Genomic DNA, 24368 nt, shown 5'->3' on the forward strand with positions numbered 1-24368 from the left:
GTAGTTTGAACAGAAATTTCAGTTTTTATATTCCCTTCTCAGTATGTCAGAATGAGTCCTGTCTACCGACAGTTGAAGCTGATAATGGAAGATGTGATTCCCTTCCCTTTGCTTACAGCCTTATCGGAAATTTTCTTTCTATGCTTCTTTTACACCATCTTGCCACATACATTTTCTCACTTGATGTTACAAAGCAGGGCACACCCAAATCTTCATGACAACTGTTAAAGCCCTTTTGAAATGATCAATCCCCAAGATTTCCATCATAGTGTCTTTACTAGTTGCACGTTTGGGTTAAGCCAAAACGTATGTTTCAGTTAAAATATTTGTGCTCTGCCTGACTTATCACAAAAAAGTTCCATTCCTGGATCTGAAGGACTTGAGTTTCTGAAGTGGCAGCTGCCCTTGGAAACAGATTTTTCCTTACTTTCTCAGGACATCACAGTGTGAGCTGGGTGTATCCATCTAAGCACAAAGGGATTCCCCCGTGTGAAATGTGCTGCTTGAGTTATTTTGCAAGTATTACTATTCCAGTCTGCCTAGACTGTGAGCCTCTTTGCTGTGCTATGGATTTTGGATATCACCACCAGCCCTTCACCAATTTCAAGTCATGCTGCCTTCTTTAACAAGCTCTTAATCAGTTTGATTTTGTTGTGCATTCCATTATTTAATGCTATAGTCCATTTTTCATAAAATGCTATTATTTACTCACCGAACTTTAAGTGCTTATGGAAAAAGTTAACATAAGTGTTTCTGGTTTTCCTACAGGTGGTCCGAAAGAGAGAATCACATGATTACCGCTGTTTGTTCCGAGTATGCTTTGTCCCTAAAGATCCCTTCATTCTTCTTCAAGAGGATCCAGTTGCATTTGAGTATCTGTACCTGCAGGTAATGAATATTCTATTCATCTTTTTTTCTGTTGCATATACTTTATAACACCACAGTCAAAGGAGCACCAACACTCTGAAATACATGTTTATTAACATACATATCTAGATTTACAGCAAATTATATATATATTTGGCAAATGTGTATGCTTTACAAATTATCTGATGTAAAATATTGTACACTTGATCATGTGGTGTTAGCAAATGCACACAATGTGGAGAGCAATTTAAATGTTCCACAGGATAATTCATATAATTCCTAACAATGTCTGTGTGTTGGCACTTTATCAGTGCTCAAGCAGTATGGTTATTCAGCACCTGTCCAGTAATGAGCTTAGTCTAACATACATGGTTTTTAAACAAGGTATCTTTAAGATCCTTTTAAAAGTATTGTACTAATTATTTAGTGATGTATTTGTTTATTTATATATTTATATTACAAGTTATTCATTATTTTATAATTGAGAATATTATTGGATGATCATTCAGTGGTAATAGGCTGCAAAAGTATATGTAGTAGGTGACGTGTGTATGTTAATTTCACTCTGGAAGCACTGCTTACTTTCATAAATATTATGACCTGACATGGCATCTGTGAAGTATGCTATGTTGCTAATCCATTTGGTAGTTTGTCATCAGACTGAGGGACTGTTTCATGTTATAAATAAAAATATAAATATAAATGTTGTAAAGGTTTTCCAGCATGGTAAGTCTTTGCTAAGAACTGGACAAAATCCTGTTAACTGTATGATTTTGAAAGGAATAATATCAGTCTACATCACTAATTTATTAATTTGTTCTCTGATACCCAATAGTCAAAAATAATAGCCAAATGTAGGCCATATCATTTTAAGGAGTATCTGCTTGTGTATACATATGGCACTACAAATTTCAGTAAAACAAAATGGAATGCACAAGGCAGCATTGTGTTCATTCAGTTCCTTCTGTTTTCCTGCTTTTGTTATCCTACAGTGACCATTGTGTCTCCACCTTCCCCACCCGATTGGCTCATTCACTTCCAGTGTGCAATAGCCTTATTGTCAGTTATTCTGCTTGGGGCCAAGACTCAAGTGACAGGGAATATGCAATCATCCAGATATGGAATTGCAGATTTTTTTTGTTTGAATCCTATCTGTTTCCCAGTGTACATGCCCAATTACGAGAGGGTGTACCATGGGCATATGTGATGGGAATGTCACCCACGTCTGTGAAAGGTTTCCCTTCAATCACCCTGCTCCTTGAATGCAAAGTACCTCTGGTGATACTCAGTCCCCACTGGAGATTTTAACATGAGGTCCACACTTCTAGAAATGCACCCCACACTTCCCCAAGGAAAGAAATAGAAATAAGCAGGCACTGCGTCTCTATTTACCTGTCTTCTCTGGCCATTTGCTCCAGGGCCCTGACCATTAACTGATCAGGCTCAGCTGAGTCATAGCCAAAGCTTTATTTCCCTATTCAATGGAGCAGATGTCACATTGTAATAATTCACTTTTTATGTTTTTTGCTGGAGTTGAGTATGTCTGTTTTCAAAGTAAAGTGTTTTGAATGAAAATATAATGATAATATAGGATTTGTGAGAATGAATCCATACATGCACATCTCCAGAACCTAACTACCACTAATGGCTTCATAATAATAGAAAATGATAGCCTTCAATAAAATAAAGTTAATCACATGAAAAAGGAACGGACCATTGCAATGAACTGTGACATTTATTTCACTGGCACTTAAATGTGGAACCTGCAAGAATGAAAAAAATATGCCAGCAAGAATCAAGCTCATTATAAATGCTTTGTATAATGAGGTCAGTTATAAATTAAGAATATAAAGTGTTATCTTAATGTAGTTATAAGAAAATTGCTTATTGGAAGCTGGCAACAGGTAAAAGTTAAAACCATACTAATTATTACACTAGGACTCAATAAACAGCATTATCTGCAATTGAAATTAATACATATAAGAAATTTCATGAGAGTTCTAGTGTCATACTTACATTAATTATAAACATGTTTCATAATAAAAACTAGTAGTTAAGCAATGTAACAGAACTATGAACTTCATTCGAACTCATTAAAAACATTAATTGTGAAATGCATTAATAAATGTAATCTTTAAAATTGAGAAAAACATTCAAAATTAAATAACCTTTCCTAATAATGTGAATGTCATGCATCTAATAGGTAAAGTGATGCATATTGTCAATACACATTCTTACATGTATGGCTAACCTAATTCAAAGTATATACCAAAAAAGATTTTCCCTAAAATTCACAAAATCTGGAGAACACTTTAAGGAAATTATATGATCATTCAGATGAAATACTGACAGAGAATCTTCCGGTTTACCCCTGTTGATATATTATATCATATTACAAAATTAGTTTGGCCTCTTAGAATATTTATTGCCAATAACATACCTCTACAGAATAGTGAGAGATGAACTAAAACCATAAATTTGAGGAATCACGGTGACTTATCATGCCCTATGTGACTCTAGAGAATCTACAATTAAACCAGTCCTTCATTTTCAAATTTTTATGATTGATGCTTAACTGATCAGCTTTAAATCCATATGGGCATACTTTGTGAGCATGCCATCGATACATTCCCTGTTGTCTGGTAGTTGGTGCAGAGGTTATGGCAGCGAGCTAGAGATCTTATGGTACAGGGTTTGATTCCTTAAGTTTTCATTTGTATGCTGTGTGACGTTGACTGAGTTGTTTAACCAAATGTTGCTCCCAGGGACTATGTGTCCAGTGGGCATATCTGGTTAACAAATAGAAATTTCTCTGATGTACTGACTTAATAGGGTTTGAAGAGCATTATAGTCATGCATTCTTTATTTCCTGGAAACATCCCTTCTCATTATTGATAGAAAGAGAGTATATATAATTCAGAGTGCTGTCTGACAAGAGGGTGGTAACTTTAAATTGGTTAATATCAATTTCATGGTAAGGAAATTAATGAAAACCCAGTTTGGAAAAGAACTATCAAGATATGAACTCAAAGTAAAAATTAGTGTGCTGGTTGTTTCAGACAAGTCTTTTCAGTTTTAGTACCACAATACATAACAAAGAACATTACTTGATGTCATCAAGGTCAGCAACATTAAAAGAGTTGCACAAATGTTTACAAATCTGCAATATTGATCCCTGAGACTTGAATACCTAAAAGATTGCAGATTCAGAAACCACAGAAGACTTTTCTTGCCCAACAGCAAGTTTCAGAATCAGAACTTTCATAATCCTCTCCCTTCAAAAAAAAAGGGCAGTAAATGCTCAGCAATTTCTTCAGTAATGCTTACTCCCACCCCCATTTCTCAGACAATCCACACCTTTCTATACTTCATAAAGTAGAATTCAGGTTTATCTGTACAAGTCCTGCATTCTCTGCCCTGCACATGTTATGACTAATCTTGACCATTATTCATGTTTGATACACAGTGAAGTATCTCCCCACCCCAGCAGCTCTTATGGTATCTTCCTTCTGATTGTTTCAGCAGATGTGTCCCACTTTGGTGTCAGCCTCCTCCTCCCTACTTACTGTGCTGCCCTGTCCTTGCCTGCTTCCTTTGGGTCCCAGTGGTCATTGAGGGTGGGTATTCAGCCACTCTCAGTAAATTTACAAAGTGGCCATCTCTTTGTAAAGTGTGCTGTTTTCACTGGCAGGTTCAGTATTACTGACTAGGCTGAAAAACAAGGTTTAACTCATTTTCACAATAGGCAAACTGCTCATTGTAGCTCTTGACACAAATGATAATAAGATTCACTAAACATATTGTAGTCACCTAAAAATGTTTCCAGTAGTAGGGGCAAAGCCAAAATGTAAGCAGCTTTAATTTGCAGTGAGATAGACTTAACAGAATATAAATTCACAACACATCACATGTCACCATGTTGCGAATACCCATAGCAAGCAAGCCTTACCTGAAAAAAATCCACGCATTTCTTTATTATTATTATTGGATATTGTACTATTGAAAAGCTATTGAATAACTTCATATCAGATCTTTAAACTGTTACCCTGAAACAGTTTTTTTTTTGGTTTTATTAGCAGAATATCAGCATGTGATGATAGCTTCAGAAATATTAACTTACTGTATTCCATATAAGACAAAGGAAATATTAGCATTTGGCGCAGCATTACTGAATCATGGCGCATAGATACTAATATGCGGTATAATGAAGTAAACAGAATCACACAGTATGTGTATTTATTTATGTTATACCAGAGTATATGAGAAGATATTCCAACAATGTTAAAATTTGTCATATTTGTATAATGAGGATCAGACAGTAACAACATTAGTATATGGTGTAGTACAGAGTAACCTATTCATTTTAGTGGATAATATAGTAGTGTATGCAGTGCTGTTTATTCCTCAGTCTTTGCCTACTATTTCAGAGCTGCAGTGATGTTCTGCAGGAGAGATTTGCTACTGAAATGAAATGTGGTATAGCTTTACGATTGGCGGCTCTGCACATTCAAGAACGGATCTTCACTTGTGCTCATCCACAAAAAATCTCCTTCAAATACATTGAGTGAGTATTTTTTTCATGTAATAGCCATAAGACTTTCAAAATATAAAATATCTTAACACCTTTCAAACAAAACTTCTGTAGTTTGCTTCTTATAACACAATAATGTATGATTGCGTACTTTCTGATGACATCTAGTATATGCTTTGCTTCAACATGCAGGTGATTGATGGTTTGATTTCTATGCAGGTTGGTTTTAAGATGAAATAGTAATGCTGAAGTTTAGCAAATGGTGGGCTAGTTGAACACTGTGTCAGAAGTTCTAAAAACTAAACCAATTCCAAGATGTAAAAAGGAACAAAATATGTATAGAACAATGGAAGGTCCAGTGAAGTACAACTGACTGGTTGAAAAACTGAATAGAACTTAGAAGTGCAAATGCAAAGAGTGACTAGCTGCAGGGCAAAAGGAACTTTGCACTCACTTAGAATGCCACTAAACTGGTTTTGACAATTGTAACTATGTGGCAATGATGCCAGCTGGAAAGATGACATTAAATGGTCATTAGCCAGCTGTGCCAGCTTGAAACAAAGGCGTCAACATTTTTGTAGGTATACCTCTTTTTAAGCAGCAGTAGACAATGGAAATATGTTGATAGTGTGTTGTGTGTGTGTGTGTGTGTGTGTGTGTGTGTGTGTGTGTGTGTGTGTGTGTGTGTGTGTGTGTGAGTGTGTGAGTGTGTGAGTGCATGTTTAGACAGCCATCGGGGTGGTTTAAGATTTTATGGTTATGCTTTACTTCCCCAAACACACGTAATGAAGTGGCAAGGAAGATGTGTAATGATCTGGCCACAAAGTCTGTCCCATCATTTCTGCAATGAGCATACCCTCCAAAGCTCTTAGTGGTGTTTTTCAGGGTTTCCATCTCATGTGCACCCAGGTCTCTGCATCTCTCGACATCCATTTGGACAGGAAGCGGACCATGCACTTACACTCCTCCATCTCCCTGCCAAGCTCCTCCAGTGCTGGTGGTGCTAATCAGATCCCACCCACCTGTGTCCTATTCAGGGTTTCATCCCTCTGAGCCATGGAGACAGGCTTTCTGCACATTAAACTGTGTGCAGTACTACACAATTTTAAGTAAATGAAGTAGTTAGTAATAAAACCTCTTCAACAGAGATAAGAATGTCATATTGCAAAGAGGTACCATGAAATGACTTCTTTAATTACTTTTTTCTGTTTTATGCTTACAGGAAAGACTGGGGAATAGAAAATTTTCTATCACCTACTTTATTGCGTAATATGAAGGGTAAAGATATTAAAAAGGCAATTAGCTTTCACATGAAGAGGAATCAAAGTCTGTTGGAGCCGAGACAAAAGGTACAGAGTTATTTCCATTTTATAGTACAAATACTCTAGATTTCCTACTGTGTATAATATAAAGCAGTGTGTAGTGTGTGGATCATAATTAGCAAAAAAACACCAAGGGAAAGTAAAAACTTTCCACTCGCACCGCAAAATTCAGTTTGGGTGTTTTTGAATGTGGATCATAATTATACAACAACTATGACACATTTTCCTTTGGAAGGGAATCAAGTTTTTTTGTCAAACTGTATAAATGCTCCTTAAGTAAATACTCAGTACTCGCATGCAATTTTTTCACTATGTGGATACTGTTAAACATTGCATGTTACAAAAATTTGTTGTTTATCAATCTTCTGAAAATACAGTGTTTGTGAAGAAAATTCATGACATCCAGTTAGAAAAATCATACTCTGGTACACAGGCATTATGTTGTATTTGGCAGAAGATGACACAGTCTTACTCTATTAAATTACAGAGACCCAACATTCCTACCACATTTACCCTCAGTACTGCAGCTTGTTGAGTAATGACAGCAGTTGGACTTTGTATGCCTTTTCAAGATCAGGATTTGAACTTTTTATTCCCTAAGATGTGAATGTTCACATCTTTGTTACATAGACACCAAGCCTCATTCTTTTCATCAGGGCATACCCTCATTCTCTTCCTGGTAAATGTTATTATATATGTGAGTATAGGGGGTTATTTGCTGGCAAAGTTGTTATATTCATCCGCAACACTTTTAGAAGGCATCAGAAATCTGTTATTTCTAATTAGCAGAATCCATCAAGAAATGTATGCAGTGGTGTTAGCTAATTATTTGTACTTGTATATTTCTTTAATGGCTTTTTTAACTCTGATTCCTCTGCATCTACAGAAAGGATATGGGTCTTGCTTCATAGTGCATACTGATCTTAAAAGGCAAAATAGCACAATACCCATACAAAAAGTACATTTTGCTATGGTCCTGATGTATTTCAGGCTCCATCATACAGTGGGATAAAGCCATGACTACAGCACAGATGACATGGGTTTCATTACCAGCCCAGTTATTGAAGGAGCCAAATGGTAAAAGGTGGAGGTAAATGGGTAACAGTAGCTGACCTATCCTTGAGGCAAAGAGTTGGCTAAGTCTTTATGCAAATGCCCACTTTTGGAAATACCTGGACCTACAGTTCATACAGAGTCTGAGTGTGACCCCTTCCATGTTCAGAAGCATGCTCCTAGCCTGTGCTCAGAGTAGCAGGCACTGCACCAAGCTATCTGGCCAGAAGGAACAATGTTGTAGGTCTTACATGCAACAATCACACAAGTCACAAATGGTGACACCAAAGCCAGGACTTCCCATAGTTTCATGCCTCTCCCATGGAGTGTGTGGTCCCAGTCCTTAGCTCCCTTTCCCTCTGGTGGTGAAGCTGATTTATGATGGGACACTTTTCTTTGATGCTGGAGAATCACAAAACTTTAAGTTATATTTCCACACCTGGTGATTGGATTAATTTACCAATACTAACAATGTGGAGTAGCGTGTGTGTGAGTTTAGATGGGGGATGCTGCTGTCCTGATGTGCAGTCTGTTTAAGACATGAAACCAATGTTCCTGGGGGTGATGCTGTCATGAAGTGCAGTCTGTTTGAGATATGAAACCAATGTCTATAGAGGGGGTGCTGCTCTGCTCAGTTGCAGTCTGTTTGAGCACAAAGCTGATGTACTCTGTCTCTCTCTGAGCTGGTGGCAGCTCAGGTAGTTGCAAAAGATCCCTTAGCACTTATCAAAAATAATTGATTTTATTTAAATTTTTGTAATTAACAATCATTTAAAAAGACCATATTCATCAAGAATAAAAAATAAACAACTATTATTATGATGCTTTATCCCTAAACACTTCAGAAAAAGAAGAAGTGTTTTAAAATAAGAAACATCTTTATTAAATTATCATGTATGACATAGGCCATGTTGCATTTACATAAATGAAAATAAACCAGATCTCAGTTGCAAACATTATACAATCCAAATCGTGCCAATGCAGCTGTAGCTGCAAACATTATATATCACTTTTAACATATCCAGTCATTGTTAGTCAACTATTACATAGCTCTCATCAAATTCTGCCTTTTTTTAAACCTTGTTCCTCCTCTGCATGTATTGATCCCACAGTTCCTATTGTTTCCTATATAATTTGCTCCTACCCTTTTCTAAAGATCCCAGTTACAGTTGTTTTTAACTCTGTTACTATCTTCACTACTTCTAGTAAATTAGTTTAGACTTTGACGTTAAATTTTCCAGTAATTGCTTTTTTGGCAGCCATAATAATTCAGCAAGGCCGGTCTGGGCAATTCTGATTCTATATCATAGCTCAAAAAATCATTTGTGTAGTTACGCCAGTTTGCTCACCCATCATCTCTGACAGAGCAGTCAGCATAAATCTTTAAAGTCTGCCAACTCATTACACTCCCATAAAATATGTTCCCAATTATCTCTTTCTACCCCATCACACCTTCAACAATTGCTGTCTACCTGTGGAAAAATTATTTGAAGTCTGCTTGGGGTATAAAAATACCTATGCAAATACTTACAGGCAAAGATCCTAAATCTTATAGAGTCAGTTGTATATTTGGGAGACATACATATATCCCCCAACTGTTTCTTTGTGAATTGCTTATCTAATCTCTCTTCCTAATCCTTGATAACCTCCTCTGATTGATTCTTATAGTTATCATGCAGTATTTTATATCCTCTACTAATTATTCCTCTCTTAATGGCAACTTCTAGATTCTACTAAAAAATCTACGAGTGCTGATCTTTCATTTAGGACCCCCTATTTCTTTCTCTTTGCCTATACTCTGATATCAATCTTTGATATGGAAGTCAGTCTCTAGCCTGCAGTCCAAATAAGTTCTTGGCATCTTCTCATTCTATTACCTTTCACTCTCTAGTTATTTGATCCCAATACCTTGGTTCCTTTGCCAGTTTTCTCCAATATATTTGCACCGCCTCTTGCCTATTGTCTGTGTCCCTCATTGCAGTCATCCCTATTGGCAGAATCCCCTTTCTCCATTCCCATGTTGGCTTGGTTCTTAGAATACCTTCTGTTACTTTAAGAATATAATATTCTGTAAGATTATTGTTGTACTCCTTACAGGTCTGCATCCAAAATCCCAGGCTCTCCTAGTTGCTTGAGCTTCCCCCTATTTCATCATCATCTCTTTCCATTTTGAATTATAGATTACTGCTTGTGCTATGTATAGGAGCCTTGACTGTGTTGCTCTGAAATGCCTCTTCAACTCGGGTAATCCCAATCCACTCTGTTCTGTTGCAAGAATAAGTTTATCCTACTTGCCTCTTGCTGTCTTCCCCACCCAGATAAAATCCTTCACTTCACAAAATAGATTCAATTTAACAAGCAAATGTTAAACAAAACCTAGGGGAAAACAGCTGAAATATACAAAGAATAAAATGCATTTCAGTGTATACATGAAGCAAAGATCACTATAATACTGATGTAAGTAATAAAGTACTAAGATGATAAGAATAAAAATGTATAAAAAACAGGAAAAGCATGTTCTCAATAGAATGTAATCACCATTTTTGTTTTTATACTGATTCAAAAGTTCCCCAAATCTTCCTCCCCATATTTTGCAGTGAGCCCACATCACTAGAATATCAGTTTCAACCCTCCTGTTTTCCACACTATGCATGCTACAACCATAACAAAGCACATGTTTTGTAACCCATGCAAATTCTTGACAATTCAGTTTCGGTTGTTCTAGGAAAAACATGTAATTATGCTGCAGAAGAGAAAAACATGAACCTTATTCCTCTCATCATTACACCCCTCCAAAAAATGCATTATTTCTTCCTTTACTTCATGTTTCATCTCCCCTGTAACAGCAATATTTCTTATGGGCTAGTCCCCAGAAGAAAATATAAAATCTTTCCATGAGCTAGTCTCCAGATGAAAAAAAAAATATTTCCTATTTCGACTTCTGCTCTTTATTTTTTCTTTCTGTACACATGTTTTTACATACCTCTAATAATTTCAAGCTTTTTACTTCATGTTGTTATTGAAATATTTGTTACCCAGCTGGTTTATGTAAGTTTTGGTCTCAAATGTTAGGCACTCATAGCTAATCAATGTCAAAGTAACACGTCTGTATAGTGTTGGGGCAAAGGCTAAGGTTAAACTGATTTTTATGGTTCAGATTGGAGTCAGAGTTAGAGCTACAGTTATTGTTAGCACACGAGTAATGGTCCTGTAGGGGATAGAACACACACACACACACACACACACACACACACACACACACACACACACACACACACTTAGAATACTGAAACATTTATTTGCAGTTCTCAGCAATCTGACACACTCGCAATTGTTTTGTGAGATTTGTTGCTTTTATTGCTCAGAATTGTTCCTTTCACTCAGTCGTATTCAGTGTCATGACAGAAATGTTTTATGTGTGTGTGTGTGTGTGTGTGTGTGTGTGTGTGTGTGTGTAAATATATATATATATATATACACACACACACACACACACACACACATATATATATATATATATATATATATATATATATATATATATATATATATTTATCGAACAGCACTTTTGTAGACATCTGTTTAATCGACACAATGTGGTCAAGTAAACAGATCGCCAACACCTGTCAACAGAAACAGCAGATTGGATGATTCTTGTGGTTGGAGAATTTGCCCTTATATTGAGAATTGTGAGATCATGGAGTTAGAATACCTAATTAGTACTCACTTGGGGGGGTGCATGGGTGGGGTTGCCCCCCTGCAAAAACCAATGTTTTCCTTTTAATATTGTTTAAAGCTTTTGCATGATCTGAGATTGATGATTAGCACGTTTAGTACCCTGTCGACATGCATAAAATGTTGATATTAGTGCCATTCAATAAAGGTAAGTAAATCCATGTATGTATGTGTGTGTGTGTGTGTGTGTGTGTGTGTGTGTGTGTGTGTGTGTGTGTGTGTGTGTGTATATGTGTGTAAATGCATGTGTGTGTGTGTCTGTGTGTGTGTGTGTGTGTGTGTGTGTATATATATATACATATATCTATATATATATATATATATATATATATATATATATATATATATATATATATATATGGGTCTACTAAAGTAAATCAACAGACGCTGATGTCAACTTTGCTAATGTCAGTAACAAAATATTGCAGTGTAACTAAGAATGCACTCAACAATGACCTTGTAGGATGCAAAAGTAGACCAAAAAATAAATAAATAAATAAAACCATCATTGTTTGCAAGGGGCAAGTCCAACTGCACCCCTACACCCCCGTTAAGTTTTTAGTCAAATCAGAGATTGCACACACAAGAGATTGCGCAATCTCACACAAAGAAGTTATCTTGACAAAAGAGTCGTTGACTTTAAACAACTTTTTGTTTAAATTTGGTTCATCTATATATATATACACAGAGAGAGAGCCCATCCAGCTACATAAAAGGAACAAATGATTGCCTGGAACACTCCAACAATATTCACCAAACCAATTCCAGCACTCAAAAGGTGAAAAAAAAACTTGTTTAATAAACACCAGTAAATTACAATGATCCCACAACAGACCCAGGGTTTCATCAAGAAGGCTTTCTCCATTTTGTGGGGAAAACCCACTTCAAACATTTAAACATAGTCATTGCTTCCTTCTTTCACGCAAAGCACGAATAGTTGTAACACATAAACTTCTATAAAAAAAAATGCTTGCCTGCCATCTAGTGACTACATTTATTACAGTTGTATAAAATGTTTTACATACTGTTACTAAACATATAAATTAAATAATACATAAAGACATGTTTGAAAATAAAATTCTTCATTTAAACCAGCTTTTAACAGAGCACATTAACTGGCAATCCATTTTGGATGAGGACAGAAGGTAGGTTAGGTTAAATAATGGGATGAAAATAAAACAAAACGAAAATAATGTATCAGGACCATTTAGTAGTGATCTTTTAAAATGTTTATCACCTTGTCTTAAGCAATTTAATTGTTTGAAAATATATGGATATCTGTCAATAAATATATATAAGAATTCTTCATTTAAACCAGATTTTAACAGAACACATAAATTGGAAATCCATTTTCTTTCCAAGTGAAAAAGTACATTCTTTGCATTTTCCTTTACTAAAATCATAAACCTCTTCTTCGAGAATCAGATTTAATAGATGCCTTAGTCTTCTCCTTTGCAAGATGTTCACCAAAATCTTTAAATGTGTATGTAACAGGAATATCACCTTCAGATTTCCTATATCCCTTCTGTTCCCTGTTCTTCATAAAATTTAAGTATACTGTCTTAGCAAAAAGGGTACATTCTCAGGTAATTGTCTTATAACGCATGTAACTAATTCCTTCATCTACTTCAACTACTGTTTTATATTTTCTGCCTTCATTCTTCTTTTTGCCCTTTTTACCTGTTGATTTACCTGTTGTGTCCATCATGTTTCATCCATTTGCTGTTACTTTTCCTCTCCTTTCTCCCAAACATGCTGTACAAATACATATCTACCACCTTATTCAACTTCTCTGTTGTATAAACTTCTCTTTCTTAATGTTGCAACAAAATTTGCAAAGCCCTTTTTGATTTATATATATATATATATATATATATATTGTTTGACCAGGTAAATTTGTGAGATGTGTCCATTTTTGCAGGTGACCCAGGAGCAATGTCTGGTTAAGTGACTTGCTCAGTTTCATGCAAATGAAGGCTGAGGGAATCAAACCAGCACTACAGGAAGGAGCTCATTAACAGCTCGTGTCCTTAATCCATAGCCAGTTTCCCCTCAAAGGTGAGAATCAAACTCTGTATCTTGCCTTCCTCATTCTTATGTGATCTCGATCATACAAAGCATAGAATATGATGCCTATATTGATACTTTTAAGGTATTCTCTACTGAATGTGCAATTGTTTTTCCTACAATCAACTCAAACCGTAACATTCGATAAAGAGATGCGCTTAGCATTATCTTACATCCCACACTCTGCTCTTTTACATTTCCTTTGTTTTCTATATTTATACTTTTATATGCTTTAATTGATAAATCACCCAATTATAAGCACTATAAAACATCTTCCCATTTAGTCTTTTGCGTAAATTATTGGTTCTGTCGCATTTTCTTTTCCTTCTCCACAACTCTAAATTCTCCCATGTATCAGTATAATGACACTTTCTTGTGTTATCCTTATAACACACCTTCCTACTTTCTTTTAATCTTTCCACCTGTAGTTTCTTTGAATTATTTCTCTTTATTAAATACACATCATCATTTCCAGTTCCTTTCCTTTTTCCTCTTGTGATATGCTTCCCTATACATTTTCTGAATTTTCATGTATTAATCTTCCTTTTACACTATTTCTTCTGAACATACTCTTTAATTCATAACAAATATAATATCAAACCACATGAAACACTGGGTGCAAAAAAGCTAATTCAACTTTTTTTTTTAATCATATACCATAAGTCTTTTAACTGGTGCTGTGGTAGTGTTGTCGCCTTACAGTAAGACGCTGTCATGTTCGATTCTCAGCTAGAGCGTCTTCTGTGTGGAGACATGCATGAATGGGCGTACCTTCGTTGAAGGTTGTGTGTCAGAGCTGGCAAGTCGGCACGTAAAAATCTACTGCCAATCATTAGTGGACCGGAGTTCCGCTGTGGCAACCCCTAACTGGGAAAAGCCGAAAGACACAACAACAACCACCATAAGTCTTTTAGCTGAAAATTAAAAGTAATTCATGCCATTGTCTTTTGCACCACCTCCTGTAATACACTTGTATATGTACATTTTTAAATACACTTTTTTCTAAACATAGCATGTAATCCTGTCAACAGTTCATTTACTTTATTTTTTTTACTAAAGTGAATATCTCATGTACTACCATGCTCTACAAACTCTCTAGTTTTCCTTTTATTTAATTTTAGCTCCATCTTTAACACACATCAGTTCATTTCTGTAATGTTACTTATACACGTATTATTTTTTCCTATGTCTGTACAAGCCAAAGCTAGTGGTAAAACAACCCATCCAGCGACAATCATCTTCCTTCTTCTGTCTTTTTGGTTCTTTCTGTAATAACATTCATTGTTAACTCAAAAAATATCACTAGTCATTGTGCACTATCACTGCAGTATAATTTGAATTTTTCAGTTATCAAATACTGCTTAGGTTCATAGGTTCATAGGTTCATACTAGGCTATCTGCCCAAGGGCATTTATAAGCCTAGCCCATAGTTATGTGGCTTTCGCCACCCCTTTAGTTTGAATAAAAACTATGCCTATCATTTTGCTGTGCCTCTGTCAAGCAGTGACACTGAAGTAATCCCTGGGGTATATCTGCAATCTCCCATCCACTGGTCAAGATTCCTCTTGAACAAGGCCAGAGAGGTGCTCTGCCTCACATGTACCGGGATTTTGTTCCACAGCTGCTAAAAATGTTTTATTTTCTCCTCCTAAAGATATGGTTTTAACACATTTCATGCTTGTTTATGGCATACATTACCATAAACTTTTACTATATTGTACACTACCAACCTACATTCTTTACTTTCTCTGAAAACACAGTGTATTGATCCTTTAATTATAACATAATTTCATTTACTTCCTTACATTTCATGCCATAAAACACTAGCTTATCAAATACTTCACACATTTTATTATATCTTGTATTCTTTCATTGTGTAATCTGTGTTACATAAAGCTATAGAACATCCATGTGTAATGTTCCTTTTTATTTCTTCCATAAAACTGTATTATGCATTTGTTTTTCTCATATACCTACATTTAACCACAGATTTAATACCTCTATGATATACTGATTCTTTTTTAATCCAGTAATTCGTTTGTTTATAGAAAATGGAATTTAAACCATGTTCTCCTGGTATTATACTTTCTTCACTTAATACTAATACTTTTTATTTCCAGCTCCTGTACTGGTATGTCCTAAATAGGTCATTTGCATACTTCCCATGGCCTTTTTCTACTGAGGTTTAAGCTACTACACAGTGAAGACTCTGCTTTGCCTTGGTCTTTTCATTGTGCTTGTGTGTCTTTTCTGTGTAACGTTTCCTTGTTGTTTGACCCTTCTTTTGATACCCCTTAATTTTCTGAACTGGCCATTACTTTTCTGGCTGTTTCTCTTCAGTATTTTACATTGTGGAAAAATATAGTTTAAAGTAGCTGAGACCAGCAGTCTTTATATCTATGTCTATATATATATATATATATATATATATATATATATATATATATAGAATGTGTGTCTTTGTGTGTGTGTGTGTGTGTGTGTGTGTATATATATATATATATATATATATATATATATATATATATATAAAAATATACATGTGTGTATATATATATATATATATATATATATGTGTGTGTGTGTATATATATATATATATATATATATATATATATATATGTGTGTGTGTGTGTATGTGTATATATATATATATACAGACACACTTTTGTATTATTTTAGACATACGTTTTCCACAGTGGATGCAACTTGCCTACTAAAACCTTTTTTTTAGTGCACAACCTCACTGTATAACTGATTGGTTCTTGCTAGATCCTCCACTCTGTGGCTCTACCTGCTCCGTTCGCTCTCTGGTCTCACTCCGCTCCCCTACCCTGCCCCCATATCCCACCACCCCGAACACCTCTACATTTATACCCACTAAACCACACCCGCAACCAAAGCACCCTATCATACCTTACCACACACACATACTACCACACCCCTAGCAACTAAGACCCCCCCCCCACGTTTAGCTACCACATACTTACAAACCATTGTTTTCCTCCCTCCACCCTACCATATCGCCATCTATTACTGAAAATAATGAAAATCAGCTTAGGTTGTCTCCTTCTCACCCTCACAATACTGACTAACCTCACATCCACTAATCCTACCACCTCACTACAAAACACAAAGTACCATATAACACACACCTACATTACATCAAACACACACATATACTTCCCCATTATTGCTACACTATTTAAAGACAGCTCAATGCTACACATATATAAAATCCAATTAACAACATCCTATACCACAAAACTAATAGAGTTATACCACACAAAAACAACACATAGAATGAAACACATATTATTAACTACAAAAAACTTTTCGTATCAGGAGACATACACCCAAACCCAGGCCCAAGGAATACTCTACTCCCACCTAAACAAAAATCAGACTTACTAATCATTAACATCAATACCAGGAGTATAACTAACAAACTCACTGATATACATGCATTTATAACCCACTACTCCCCAGACATAGTAACCATGACTGAAACATGGTTAAAACCTAATATCCAGAATGAAGAAATTCTTCCACCAGGGTATAAAATACTAAGGCAGGATAGAACAGGCAGGAATGGAGGTGGAGTCGCCATATTATTTAAAAATACACTCAACATAAAACACCTAGAAAGCCCTATACCCTCATTTCAAAATGCCGTAACCTTAATCTCAGCCCTATTCATAAATGACACCAAAAAAATTAATATTCTCTGCTGTTACGTCCCCCCAGGCAAAAACTCTCCCACCATCGAAGAGATCTTACAATGGATCTCAAATAAACTGTCCCATGAAACCATTCACTCCGAGATCGCACAGAGAAAAAAAAACTTAAACACACACACATTCTACAGTCCCTTGCATGCACACACACACACACACACACACACACACACACATACACACACACAAAAACGCTCATATACACTCACTCACCTGAAAGTCCAAACAGAAACATCCCAAACAAACACTTCCTGTAACGTAGCGTCACTGCATAAGCGCAGATTCAACATAGTCGCATTCACGCTTATGCACTTTCGCTATTTTGAAGTTTCGACTTCATGCACTCAAAATGCTGTAATTAGAGATTTCAGCATTTCGAGTAAATGAAGTGAAACCATATACACACACACACACACACAGATATATATATATATATATATATATATATATATATATATATATATATGTGTATACATATACACACACATAATCTATCTATAGATATGTGTGTGTTACATACATACACACACACACACACACACATATATATTTGTCTAGTTACATTTATTGAGTGGCCCAAATCATTGAATCGTTGACACAAAAATGTTGACAATGCAAACTTTGGCACACTTATTATTTTACACATGCACAAAGCAACAACTTCAGCATGTGTAAAACAAACAAAAACAACTTTTTGCAGGGGGGGAAACCCCCTGTCCCCACACAACCATTACTAATTGTGTACACTAACTCTGATATCACACAATTATCAGGAGAAGGGCATATTCATCAACCCGAGAATACTCTGATCTATAATACTTGACAACCATCTGTTTAGTCAGTTCTTTCTAACTGTTTTTTTGGTGTCTAGTTTTACTAGTCACTCATTCCCTGCTTTGAGGCATTTGTAGGCTGTGATACTTTATGCATTATAATATTTTCAGGCTGCAGTGACATATCTACTCTGCAGTACTTTCTAATTGCAGTGTCTTAGTTTGTACATCTGTTCAATCTACTTGATCTGCTCCTGCAGGTTGTTCTGTTATAGTAGGCTGCACTGTTCTTGATCATAGGTGTATGCTTACAGATCTCTTTCAGAGGTGTATGTTATTCTTCTTTCTATGTCTCTAGCCAAATTTGTGTATCTCTGTGGCTTTCTAACAGTATGCCTTGATCTTTGTTGAGATCATACACTCTAATGAATGTGTGTGGTGCCTGCCCTCCCTCTTTTTTCCATGTTAGGCACTACCTGTAGGCTTATTTATTTAATGTTTCCTCTTCCCACAATGACAGAGTTTTCTATCAAAAAAGCTACCATCTTCCATCTGTCTCCGCAATTCTTTAAAGTTGGGGAAAACTTTCCCTATTGTCATGTCTATTTCTGTTGTCTGAGTCGTGGGATGCTGTTTCATTTCCATGAATGCATACTATTTCAACTGCTTTGTTAGGAAGGTTTACCTTTTAACATCTACAGTGTCCCTCTATATGTGTGGCTGTACTGTGTAAGTCTAATATTCCTTCTGACTTTCAGCCATCATTTAGGCACTGCACTTTCTGTATTTTACAGTAGAACAGTAAAAGAATATAGTTTTAGCCATCATAGCAGATCATTTATCACATACCCTGGGTATAATTTCACTAGTAGCATGTTTTTTGAAGGTAATAGTTTTCACAGATGTAACAGCATTACTTTAACTGTTATTTATTTAAGATCTAGCTACAAGATCCTTTCCCACAGTTAAAACAGAGTATGTCTACAGCTGATATATTTTATGTCTACAGCTGATACATTTTATGTGTACAGCTGATACATTTTGTGTCTACAGCTGATACATTTTATGTGTACAGCTGATACATTTTATGTGTACAGCTGATACATTTTATGTGTACAGCTGGTACATTTTATGTGTACAGCTGGTACATTTTATGTGCACAGGTGATACATTTTATGTGCACAGCTGATACATTTTATGTGCACAGCTGATACATTTTATGTCTACAGCTGATACATTTTATGTCTACAGCTGATACATTTTATGTTGCCTCCCTACTGATATCACAGCACACGAAATGCCAAGTGTCAACAAGCCAAAAAAAGACCAAAAACACAAAAGGAGTGAATTTCAAAAATCGCTCTTCTCCTTTAAACTTCTTTTTGCAGGGGACAAGACATCCCTGTACCCCTCCCATGTGAGGGAATCCCCTCACACCCCCAAACTTATAAATATCAACTCTGAGATTCCATACCTTGGAGAAGAGAATATTCTGAGAAATGGCATCACGGACTTAAATGTAAGTCTCTTTTGCCCATTCAGTCTCCATATTTTGGGACTCATTCTAGTGGGTCCCGACATTTCAGATGGTTACCTTTTTGTGTCTCTTACCAACATCTGACACAGGTTTTGCTACAGGTCTTGACTGCCTTGTTCTATACATAATTTCATGTCACAGTCTTTCTGCTAGCACAACAACATTTTCAAAGTCTTTAGTTTCAGTTAGACACACACACATTTTTCTTAAAAAAGCAGGTAATGATATTTTGCTTTTGTCATTTGCTATCATTTCTATCATTTTAGTTTAATGTTAACTCTTAGAATTTAATTACAAAATAATAATATACATTAAGCTACATAAGTGTGACCTTAATACTTTGTCATAAAAAATGTCCAGCTATGAAACTTTTAAACTCATGTCTCTAAGATAACAACAGCTCTGATCTGAAGAAGTCCCACTATTAGTGGGATGAAAAGCGCTTCACAGTATTGGTTCAATAAAGCTTTTGGAGAAATCTTTTTTACTTCTTGATTCATATGAATATTTTGTTGCATAGGACCTCTTTGTGGACATTTATTTAGCATTTAACATAACTTATTTTTATCCTGGATTCTGTCTACAGCAGCCATTTGAGTGTGGAGAATTTACAAGTGTGGACTATATAAGAATTCCCTTGGCGTTCACAAGTACAGGGTAATTTTGTCTTCTGGTTTTTGTTTGTTACTTTTTACATTTGTTGGTATAACAACAGCTCTGACAAGTAATTTATTTTTCACTTTATTATAGTACTGGTAAACAGTCCCTTCACTTTCCTGAAGGCAGTCAGTGGTTCTTAGGTTAATTAGATTGGCAGCAAGCAGCCTCAAAAAGTCAACTTTGCCCAATCCCTCTTAGTAGAAAGATATGTCTTGAGGGCCTCCTCCTAGCTAAGCTGTTTTTGTGGTGACACTATCCTTGTGGTAGCCATCAACCTGCAAACCCATCCTTTCAGCTGAAGTAATATGATCTGTAGTAAATACTCTATTGTGGTCCTCCTGGCATGTAGATCCATACCGCGCTCCACTCAAAAGCAATTCTAAGCACAGACTACAAAACACTCTATCCCTATTTGGTGAAACTGCACTCAAGTATGGCATTGATAATTTGTGCTGAAATGCCTGCATTCTCCATCAATGTGAAAGATCAAGTGAGATGAGGTCACCAGTCTTATAAAACTGCATTTTATAATATTCAAACAAAATTAAATGCAGGTTTGTTCTAGTAAAGGCAAAGTACTATGTTTTAATCAAAAGCACAGAAACACCTTTAACTCAGTCTTATACAGCTGAGAGACAATGTCTTTTGTTAGGTCTTATTTCTCTGCCAGGAAAAATTTTCAGTTTCTCTGTACGGCTCATTTTTCACTTTGGTTGATTCTCTCTATCTCTCTGCACAGGATGTCGTCTTCCTTAAAGGGCAAATACACTCTATTTTTTCTTTCATATGACATTCACAAAGCCATTAAACAAATGTCCCACTTATGTAAGCAATCTTCTTTCTGTTCCCAAAAAAATAAGTGCATCTATATATAAAAAATTAGTTGTAAATATACATCAGTACAACTTAACAGAACCACTACTTATTTAAAGAAACATCACAATATTTACAAAGAACTCTATATGTCACCAATCAAGACATTGTTTTCTTACAATGAGCTCTGTATAACATTGCTATATACATTATTTTATTTATTATTTTATACATATTTGGATCACTTGTACTCTTCCAGCAAAGAAACAAAGGACATAGTGTTTAATAATTGGAGAATTGTAGTATCAAACAGTGATTTGAAGGCAGTTGTAGGTGAAGCACCCCTTTTTGTGAACAAAAGAGCAAGAAATTTCAAAGAAATGTTAGAAAGTGGGCACAACAAAAAAGTCAAGAAAGGTGGAGGTAGTTTTAAATGTAAAAGTTGCAATTTTTGTAAACAGATTTCAGAGGGACCATTCTTTGAAGTTTGTACTCATGAAAGGGTTTGGCAGGCTCCTGGCACATTCAGTTGTAAATCTACTTATGTGGTATATATGGCAAAATGTTTGGCCTGTTCTCCTTTCTATATTGGAAAGACCAATAGACAGTTAAAAAACAGAATGTATGAACACTATTGTGCTATTAAAAAGAGTAATTTGGATAATACCCTTTATAAGCACACTTGTGTAGGTAACAAGAACATCATTACATTTTATTTTGGGGTTATAGATCATTTTCCCCAATATTTTAACGGAGATAGGGATGAGGAACTTGATTATAGGGAGTTTAAATGGCAGATTCTTTTGGATGCCTGTAGGGCACCAGGTCTTAACAATGGAGTTAATTACAAAGCAGTTTTAAGAAGAAAGGCTAACTGCAATAAATGCAAATAGTATTTCATGATTTTAATGCTTTTACAAATGTGTTTTTCCTTGTTTACTATCCATCAAATGTTTTTTGCTTATTGTTTTGGGTGTTTTTTTTATTTTTTGTTTGGAATTGATTAATTAGAATGAAGATTTAATTGGTTAAGATTTTTTTCATTACCCTATATAATGGCAACATTAATTTAAATGTTTGTTCTGATGAAGGCCTATGTATTTGGCTGAAAGCACTCAACCAGTGGTATTAAGGTTTTACAAGAAGGATACAGTGACTGATTTTTATCATTTTACAGCTTGCTTCTTAATGTCAAAGCACAGGACGTTGAGGGGATAGTTGGAGGGAAAACAGACTCAAGCCAGGGAGAATGCATGAGAGAGGGGAGCAGGAAAAGTAACTTGACACAGACATCCTCCAAAAGGGTCTAACTGAGATGGATACCTGGTGTCAAAACCATAGCCTCAAGCTAAATGCCAAAAAGTGCATAGTCATCCCCTCTGGAAAAAACAAAGTAGCCACAAACTACCACATATGGAAGACATAGTAAGGGATCTGGGGACCCAAGTAGATAGTAACCTCTCCTTTGATAATCACATTGCCAATGTGGTTAGAAAATCCTTCTATGTGACCCACCTAATCACAAAAGGGTTTGCATCCAGATCAAAAGAGGTCATTGGGCCCCTCTATGCATCACTCATCAGACCCATCATAGAGTACAATGCCCCATTTGGGATGTACCTTACAAGACACCTGCAACAACTGGAAAGACCACAGAAGTACCTCACCAAGAGGATCACTGGCCTCAAGCAGATGCCCTATGTAGCTCGACTGAAGAAACTCCAGCTGTACTCGGTTGCATACCGCCTACTCAGAGGTGATCTCTGCCTGACATACAAGGCCATGTCCAATCCAGAATTGATGGACATGCTCCACCTAAAGAAAACCATATCCCCTCGAGCCACATGCTCCAGGGATCTAAACCTCACCACAACAATAAATAGGATGTGCTGGAGGGATAGATTCCTCTGGCATAAGATTCCAATCTACATTAGGCAGAGCTCCTTGCTAACCCTCTTCAAGAGAAACCTTGACGAGTGGATGGGAAACAGAAAGTTTACCCCAGGGATCACTTCAGTGGCTCTGCTGGACAGAGGCACAGGGAACTAATCTAAGGGGGTGGCGAAAGCCAACACATTCCGGCTAGGCTTATAAATGCCTTTGGGCAGATAGCCTAGTACCTACCTATGAACCTATGAAGAGGATACAAGGAATGAAAACAGGAGAGGTAGAGGTTAACAACATGGATGGAGAGAGTGGGGATGAAGAAGAGTCTGGAGTAGAGGGTTACAGGGTAGCTTGTAGAGAGTGGAGTCAGATAGTAGGAGCAGGGGCTGAAAAGAAAGCAGGAAGGGCAGCTATGGATGAGAAAAGTGAACGGCAGTCTAAGGAGGGACAAGAGGCAGGATAAGTGAGTGTAGAGTCAGAGGAATACCAGTCGGTGGAGGTGAGTATTAGCTAGAGGAAGGAGGTTCGGTGCTCTTAATTCCCACAGAAAGGCAGTCTGGGCAGTAGTGAGCAGCAGCTTTAGTGGGAATCTCCATGAAAATGTTTTAACTGAGTTCGTGCTTGCATGGGCGCCAGTACACTACACAGGGGTGTTGGTGAGGAGAAAAGATTTTATAGGAATATTGGCAATTTTATGAAATAGAAGCAGAATGGTGGATGACTTATAATGAAAAAAAATAAACGCAGCATATAAGAGGTTTATAAAAAATCTAGAGAAGTAATAAAAGACTTAAGAAATAATAAGATAATAATGTGGAGTAGCATGAGAGGAAGAGGTGCTATATTAAAATAATGAAAGGGAAATGGAAGAATGGATAGCAATGCATGGAGAACAGTACATATAGTGCAGTGACTGCATCTCTTCTCATACTGCTCTGTTTTATTAGTTTGTTACTCTTTATGACAATGTTATGGAGTGAAAAAAAAAGAGATGCTCCCTTACTAAGTTCTAAGCAAAGAAGAGATGAAACATAATTGTAAGAGCTGAATAAGAGAATTTCTGGAAGAAATATATCAAGGTAAAAAAAAAGAAGGTAGTAGAGAAGTGTGTTGGTAGAGTAAAGCTGAAGATGTGTACAAAAATAAAAAAGTAAAAAGTCAGAGACAGGAATTGAAAAACACATTAAGTGAGTTGAAAGAAATAACCATCACAGGAATAGCTAGCCTTCAATATAGTTAATACAAAACAATTGTCAGAAGAATAACATACAGTACTTATAGAAGTAATGAATGGGAGGTTAGATGAAGCTATTCAATCAAAAGACATAGTAATCAGTTTAAATAATATTCTCTAGAAAAGGGGTCGAAAAATGCAGTAACAGATTG

At 36.1% G+C, this 24368-nt stretch overlaps 1 protein-coding gene across 1 annotated transcript in view; it reads left to right on the forward strand.

Annotated features, from left to right (window-relative positions):
• The window catches only part of FRMPD1 (FERM and PDZ domain containing 1), a 998362-nt gene that overhangs the window by 571045 nt on the left and 402949 nt on the right, over positions 1 to 24368 (forward strand). Inside the window, exons 8-10 of the mRNA XM_044059294.1 lie at positions 769 to 888; positions 5295 to 5431; positions 6621 to 6747. Coding sequence (XP_043915229.1) covers positions 769 to 888; positions 5295 to 5431; positions 6621 to 6747 — 384 coding nt within the window. The remainder of the gene's footprint in view (positions 1 to 768; positions 889 to 5294; positions 5432 to 6620; positions 6748 to 24368) is intronic.

The sequence above is a fragment of the Protopterus annectens genome, chromosome 17.part0 (assembly GCF_019279795.1).
Source record: "Protopterus annectens isolate FY-2018-M chromosome 17.part0, PAN1.0, whole genome shotgun sequence".
Taxonomy (NCBI): domain Eukaryota; kingdom Metazoa; phylum Chordata; order Ceratodontiformes; family Protopteridae; genus Protopterus; species Protopterus annectens.